Genomic DNA, 7,940 nt, shown 5'->3' with positions numbered 1-7,940 from the left:
GCCTGTCACAATCCTAGTAGGACTCTTATTCCTCCATGTAGAGTCCTCCTAAGAATCATACTCCTGAAAGATAATGCTTATCTTTCAACACCCCCCTCACTGTTTAAACCAAGTGAGATGGTTTTACCCTGGTTTGATAACAGTATGACTGAGCTAACACCAACCCTTTGTCATACTCAATCCAGTGCCTTCACATGTAACACATAGCTCGGCTCTTGTTCACCTGTACCTCGGTTTTGTTTGTTGAGACCGAGCTAACTACAGAAAGTTTTGAACAAGCTAACAAGAGCAAGGTCCACCACAAGAAGCCCAAATATTTGGGCTCCGAATACTATGACCGAGCTAATTATCACCACTCCGACCGTGGTGACCGTAACTACTCGGACCGAGCTAACACTAAGGTCCACTTCACTAAGCCCTTTTTACCACGGCCCATAGAACGGCTTATTACTACGCCTAGGCCTAGCTCGGCCCTAATGCTCGTAAAAACTCCCTCTCACCTAATAAAAGTATCTAAAAAGTTATTTAAAAATGTAGAGGGTAAATTACAAATACACTTTCTGAGATTTGTTTAAAGTACAAATTACCCCATGTAATTTGAAAAATTACAAATACCCCATTGTTAGAATTTTTTATTTAACAGAATTAACTAAAAAAATGAAATTCATAATTTCTCTCCTATACAATAATAAAATTATTAATTGAAACATGTTTATAATATTATTAAAAACTATTAATTGACTTGATAATTTGTTAATAATATGGACGATTTGTCATAAAATTAAAAACTTCTGGAAATGAAATATAATTTTTAAAATTACAAAAGATAATTCGTATTCTAATCAAATTTATTTATTTATAAATTATCCTCACACACACCATTGGGATTACAATGCAAACTAATGTCTGTACATAGTTTCATATCAAAAATCTTACGCTAATACCAACGTGCCTTCTGAAGACTGCTTTAAGCTACCGGAGTAGATCTGAATCTTTTTATTCATATAAAAAATTAAATTAACTCAAAATTTACGATTTCATTATATTTTTTTATTAGGCCAATTAAGAATTATTTGAGACAGAAAGTAACATGATAATACGAGACCAACCAATAATTACTATTCTAAAGGGGGTGCCTGAATTGTACATTATTCTTACCTTTACCTTGTCAAATTTTCTTATGCTTTTTGTATGTAGTTAAAAAAAATAAAATAAAATAAGAGGCTAAGAAAAAGAGTTGATGTTAATAAACAACTAAGATGTGATCTATTCATGCATACCACTCCAACAATCTAATATCTATTTTTTAGTCATGTATTTCATGTTTAATTTAAAAATAAAATGAAGGACCACGTTCAAAACCAAGAAGCTTCTCATTTGTTCTTGGGGGTAACATGACAGCCTCAACAAGAAGATGACTACTAACCCGAAACTAGATTCTGTACAAGCTGTAATCCAACATAGGGCGGGGCATCTCACTAACCCTACCATCTATTTTTTATTTTATTTTTTAGGGGATAATTATGCTAACCCAATTTACCCATCTTAAAAAAAATAATAGTAATGGAAATTACTTTTCAGTGAATGTTTAAAAAAATAATTACAAATAAGTGATAAATTTTATAAATATTGATAATTAAAATCATAATTTTTTTTTCATTAATATGTAGTAATTTTATAGATATACCGCTGGCATGTAATTTTTCCTAAAAAATAATTGAAAACAAGCAAGTTTTGTACTTGGAAAAAAAAAGAAATAAATATTTATTTAAATGTCACTTTGAACCTTCATTTTCTAATTTCAATAATTAAATATTTAGATTTCAACTGATGTTTCATATGATCCTTTCATCACTCCTGTGCTTGAAATTGAGTGAAAGGTAAAACATGAGAGAATAAAATGATATTTAAGCAAACGTTGGTAGGTGAAAGTGTAATTTATCATACAAAATTTGTTCCTCTAATATCCTAAAATGTGTTGTCCCTCATGTGAATACTCAAATTTTAAGGGAAAATTATACTTGTTGTCCCTATATTTGTCTTTTATGTCAATTTGGTCTTTATAGTCTTAATTGTATTAATTTTGCCCTTTAATTTTTGACATTTCACAATTTAAAAAATTCAACGGTGAAATTAAGGCAATTAGAATTATAAGAATCAAATTGATATAAGAGGTAAACTACAAATAGAGACTATAGATGCAATTTGTCATAAAATTAAACTCCATCTGATGTGGGTTATATTCATAATAAATTTCATCCAAATAATTCTTTTTGAGGTGATTTTCAATATAATTTTTGCATGTAGCATTGCTAAATTGAAAAACTACAAAAGAAATTAAACAAAAAAAAAAAGGGTTAATTACACCAATCTCTTTGAAATTCGGAAAAAGTATATTGAACTCTCAAAGTTTAGCATAATTATATTAAATTTTTTTAAAATTTTAAGACACATAATACTCAAACCCCTTCTCAGTTTTTGGTTAATCTATAGATAGAAAAATAATATCGTCATATATTTTATATTAAAAAATATATTTTTACCATCCTTATACTTGTGCCTACGCACCATGTATTAATTTTTGGTCGTTTTAATCTTACTGAAAAGAGATTGATATAATTTTATTAAAATAATATAATTTATTATCTTTTTATTAATTTTAGAAGTCAATATAATTTAACCCAAAAAAAAAATGTTGTCACAAATGGTTGTGCATGACAAGTGACATCCCAACTACTGAGATGAACCTAGAGGACCAGCCAGGAGCAAAAACTACCAAGGTCAAAAAAGTCTTTAAAATAAAAAACACCATAAATCCAAGCTTCCCAACCCACCAACCTTGAGAGTTAATAGGAGTACCAATTAAAAAGTTTTCATTCGCCAGCAAACAATGCTCTTTTTCCCTTTGTCTTTACCATGCAATACAGTAAAATACAAAACTTTATGGAAAGAAGATAAATGAACATAATCTTTATGATTTTTACTTAACATTCACATTGAGACCCCAAAAAAAGGGAAAAAAAAGAAAAGAAAAGAAAAGACATTGAAAAAAAAAAAAGAGCACTATGACCCGAAAAACACAAATATTATTGTTGAAATTAAGAAGCGTTTGCTTTTTTCATTGAGGCCAGGGCACAACCCCACAAGCAAACCAATACTTTCTGCAACATCAAAATGAAGTCTTTGTGACAGTAAGATTGTGTTTGAATTTTAAATTTATTAAAAAAATTTACAGAGAGAAGAAAAACGAACAAACCAAAGTCCAATATTTTTTTTCCTCATTTTCTATGCCTCTGTAAATAATTTCTCAAATTCAAAATTCAAACGCAATATTGTCATGTAAAAATCACTCAACGTCTTCAGATGTTGCAGAGAGTGATAAGTTTATCCAACGGGAAAGTGCGGTAGCTTTTGACATGCACATTCTTGTGCAAACCATGGAACCCCAAATTTAGAATCTAATCACAATATGACTAGAAATTTTTTGACATCGTTTATTAACTAGCCCTTATGTGATAGGGTGATGGAGATGCTAGGGCAGCCATCCTCTTTTGGTACTTCAAATCTTTGTAAAACTTGTTAATGAACTCTTCAGCTGCCATGTCCACTTGGGTATTATCGTCACCATCTTTTATTGGAAATGGTGAATCTGTCACCCTCAGCTGCCTCACCATCGGGGTCCGCCCGAACCCTGGAAGCACGAGCGGTGACGCCTCTGGCATCTCTTTATTCAAAATTTCAAACACCTTACTGACGATGTTTAAATCGTCAGCATGGCGGTTGTGTTTACGTCTCGAGTTGTACGAGGGATAGGCTGGGCTGTTGCTGCAACTGAACTCATACTCTCGAGGCGACACGAAGGAGAGGTGTATGTCGTTGGAGCGGCAACTCAGGGTGGGGTGGTGGTGGAGCATGAGGTTGCCTAGGGCTTTTCCGGCGACTTTGCTACGTTTGAAGAGCATGTGGAGATCTACCATTAGTTTGCTCTCTGATATGCCTTTTCTCAACATGAAGAACACTATCCTCGCTATGTTCCATAGTTTCTTGGCTATCATTGGTGGGCTTGGCTCCATCTCCATTTCTAGTGAGAGAAAGTGAGAAATTTTGCTATTTTTAGAGAGAGAGAGAGAGAGAGAGAGAGAGAGAGAGAGAGGAAAGTTTTTTCTTTGGTTTGCTGAAGGAAGATGAGAGAGCTATTTATATAAGTCCTCATGGGGAAGAAGACACCACAAAAATAGAAATTTATTTCTAAAATATAAAATGTAAAGCAAAAGAATGCTATAACCACTCTCAATCATAGCTCGTGGTTACAATCTCAGGTCAAAAGCTTTGCACAAAGCATAAATAAAGTAGTTCAAGTTTGGCAACCAGCTTTGTTTGATTAATTTTTGTGTTTGCATTAGAACTAATTTTTAGTAATCTAAAAGGAATATAGTAAGTTTAAGAGTTCATAAAATAAACACAGAATCAAATAAAGACATATTGATTAATATAAATTTTAAGTATAAAGTTTGTTGATGGGGTCACTTCTTAAAAATCTATCATCAATATATTTTTTTGTGTTCGATTTTGTTTTAATTATTGTCTTAATTAATTTCTCGATTTATTGAAGGGATTCTGTTTTAATTTCTTGATTTATTGAAGGAAGACTAATATGCATTGTGTAATTGGTTGGAGAGTGTTTTTCAAGCGCCCAATGCAAGTGAGAAGATGTTGCTTTCAAGTGAGAAAATGTGGAGGTAATTATTTATTTCTTTCTTTTCTATTATTTTTTGGGATACTTTTGTTTTGTAAACAATTTGGTGTTTGTTTTTGGAGATTACTAGAAAGTCCCTCCAATAAGCTTGTCCCCCTCTTCAATGATTAAAGATATTTGGAGGTGTCCTTGAATTTCAAAACTGCCTTGCAGACTAAGGTGTGTGTGTGTGAGAGAGAGAGAGAGTCCCCCTCTTCAATGATTAAAGATGGGAGCTTTTTTGATAAATTCATTTTTTTAGAGTTTTATTCCATCCAATCCATATTCTTTTTGACTATTCCATTAGGTCCAATTTGAGATAAGAAGACCAAAATACCCTTTTCATCTACTTATGTTCCATTTAGTTCACATTATTTTCTCATATTTCAATAAGTCCTATGGGTGACATAATTACCAAAATACCCTTAATGTGAATGTTCACACCGTCAACGTAAATGTTCATATCGTCAATGTGTAGGGGCCCAGCCCATGTCGATCCTCGTGGGTGCTGGGAAAAATTCGAGTCGGGCCGGGCCGGCCCACAGGCCAAAAAAATAGGCCCGGCTCGGCCTGTTGATAATATGAATATTCACATTGACAAGTTAACATTCACATTGATAGGAGTGTAAAATTGGCCTGCGGCCCGTGGGCGGCCCGAAAACCAGCCCGCCGCCCGGGCGCGGGCCCGGACCGGCCCGTTCACAATGTGAATATTCACATTGACATATTAACATTAACAATAACATTGACAAGAGTGTAAAATTGGCCCACGACCCGTGGGCAGCCCGAAGCCCGGGCACGGGTCGGGGCGGGCTCGGCCCGGCCCGGCCCGGCCCGTTGACAATGTGAATATTCACATTGATATGTTAACATTCACATTGATAGGAGCGTAAAATTAGCCCGCGGCCTATGGCCGGCCCGAAACCCGCCCGCGACTCGTGGGCTGCCCTGGGCGGGCCCAGCCCGACCCGTTGATAATGTGAATATTCACATTGACATGTTAACATTCACATTGATAAGAGTATAAAATTAGCCCGCGCCCCGTGGCTGCTCGAAACTAGCCCACGGCCCGTGGGCGGCCCTGGGTGGGCCCGGCCCGGCCTGTTGACAATGTGAATATTCACATTGACATGTTAACATTCACATTGATAAGAGTGTAAAATTGACTCGCGTCCCATGGGCGGCACGAGGCCCGTGGGCAGCGCGGGGCGAGCCCGGTCCGGCCCGTTGACAATGTGAATATTCACATTGACATATTAACATTCACATTGATAGGAGTGTAAAATTGGCCCGTGGCCCGTGGGCGGTCCGAAACCTGCCGGCTGCCCAGGGCGGGCCCGGCCCGGCTCGTTGACAATGTGAATATTCACATTGACATATTAACATTAACATTGATAAGAGTGTAAAATTGGCCCGTGATCCGTGAGCAGCCCGAAGCCCGGCCCCGGGCCGGGGCGGGCCCGGCCCATTGACAATGTGAATATTCACATTGACATATTAACATTCGCATTGATAAGAGTGTAACATTAGCCCGTGCCCCGTGGCTGCCCGAAATACGCCCACGCCCTGTAGGCGGCCTGAGGCGGGCCCGGCCCGGCCTGTTGACAATGTGAATATTCACATTGACATGTTAACATTCACATTGATAAGAGTGTAAAATTGACTCGCGTCCCATGAGCGGCCCGGGTTTGGTTCCGGGCCTACCCCGGGCCGCGGGCGAGCTTCGGGCAGCGGACAAATTTTACACTCCTATCAATGTTAATGTTAACATGTCAATGTGAATATTCACATTGTCACAGGTCGGGCCAAGCCCGCCTCGGGCTGCGATCAGGCTTCGAGCCGCCCACGGGCTGCGGGCCAATTTTACACTCCTATCAATGTGAATGTTAACATGTCAATGTGAATATTCACATTGCCAATGAGTCGGGCCCGCTCCGACCTGAGTTCAGGCTTCGGGCTGCACACGAGTCACGGGCCAATTGTACACACTTATCAATGTGAATGTTAATATGTCAATGTGAATATTCACATTGTCAACAGGTCGGGCCGGGCCGGCCCCGGCCCACCCACGGGCCGTGGGCGGGTTTTCGGGCAGCCACGGGGCGCGGGCTAATTTTACACTCCTATCAATGTGCATGTTAACATGTCAATATGAATATTCACATTGTCACGAGTCGGGCCAAGCCCGCCTCGGGCTGCGATCGGGCTTCGGGCCGCCCATGGGCTGCGGGCCAATTTTACACTCTTATCAATATGAATGTTAACATGTCAATGTGAATATTCACATTGTCAACAGGCCGGGCCGGGCCCGCTCCGAGCAGCGGGCGGGCTTTTGGCCGTCCATGGGCCGCGGGCTAATTTTATACTCTTATCAATGTGAATGTTAACATGTCAATGTAAATATTCACATTGTCAACGGGCCGGACCGGGCCCGCCCCGGGCTGCCCATGGGCCGCGGGCGGGTTTCACGCCACCACGGGACGGGGGCCAATTTTACACTCCTATTAATGTGAATGTTAACATGTCAATGTAAATATTCACATTGTCAATGGGCTGGGCCGGGTCGGCCCGCCCTGGACTGCTGTCCAGTTTTATACTCTTGTCAATGTGAATGTTAACATATCAATGTGAACATTCACATTGTCAACAGGCAGGGCCGGGCCCGCCCACGGCCCGTGGGCGGGTTTCGGGCAGCCATGAGGTGCAGGCTAATTTTACACTCCTATCAATGTGAATGTTAACATGTCAATGTGAATATTCACATTGTCAACGGGCCGGGCCGGACCCGCCCCGGGCCGCGGGCGGGCTTTTGGCCGCCCATGGGCCGATGCCCAATTTTATACTCTTATCAATGTGAATGTTAACATGTCAATGTGAATATTCACATTGTCAATGGACCGGACCGGGCCCGCCCCGGGCCGCCCATGGGCCTTGAGCGAGTTTTGCGCCATCACGGGACGGGGGCCAATTTTACACTCCTATTAATGTGAATGTTAACATGCCAATGTGAATATTCACATTGTCAACGGGCCGGGCCGGGCCGGGCCCGCCCTAGGCTGCTGTCCAGTTTTATACTCTTATCAATGTGAATGTTAACATGTCAATGTGAACATTCACATTGTCCACAGACCGGGCCGGGCCCGCGCCACGGGCCGTGGGCGGGTTTTGGGCAGCCTTGAGGCGCGGGCTAATTTTATACTCCTAT

General features: G+C 39.9%; 1 protein-coding gene across 1 annotated transcript; it reads right to left on the bottom strand.

Annotated features, from left to right (window-relative positions):
- Nucleotides 1-3,497: 3,497 nt before the first annotated feature.
- Nucleotides 3,498-4,079, bottom strand: LOC114264316 (uncharacterized). Its single transcript, XM_028204918.2, has one exon. It carries the CDS (start codon nucleotides 4,077-4,079, stop codon nucleotides 3,498-3,500), a length of 582 nt encoding a protein of 193 aa, XP_028060719.2.
- Nucleotides 4,080-7,940: the final 3,861 nt, after the last annotated feature.

The sequence above is a fragment of the Camellia sinensis genome, chromosome 13 (genome assembly GCF_055761805.1).
Source record: "Camellia sinensis isolate YWXY chromosome 13, ASM5576180v1, whole genome shotgun sequence".
NCBI classification, from domain to species: domain Eukaryota; kingdom Viridiplantae; phylum Streptophyta; class Magnoliopsida; order Ericales; family Theaceae; genus Camellia; species Camellia sinensis.
The sequence above is the reverse complement of the archived record's forward strand: the minus strand, read 5'-3'. Positions and strand labels throughout refer to the sequence as shown.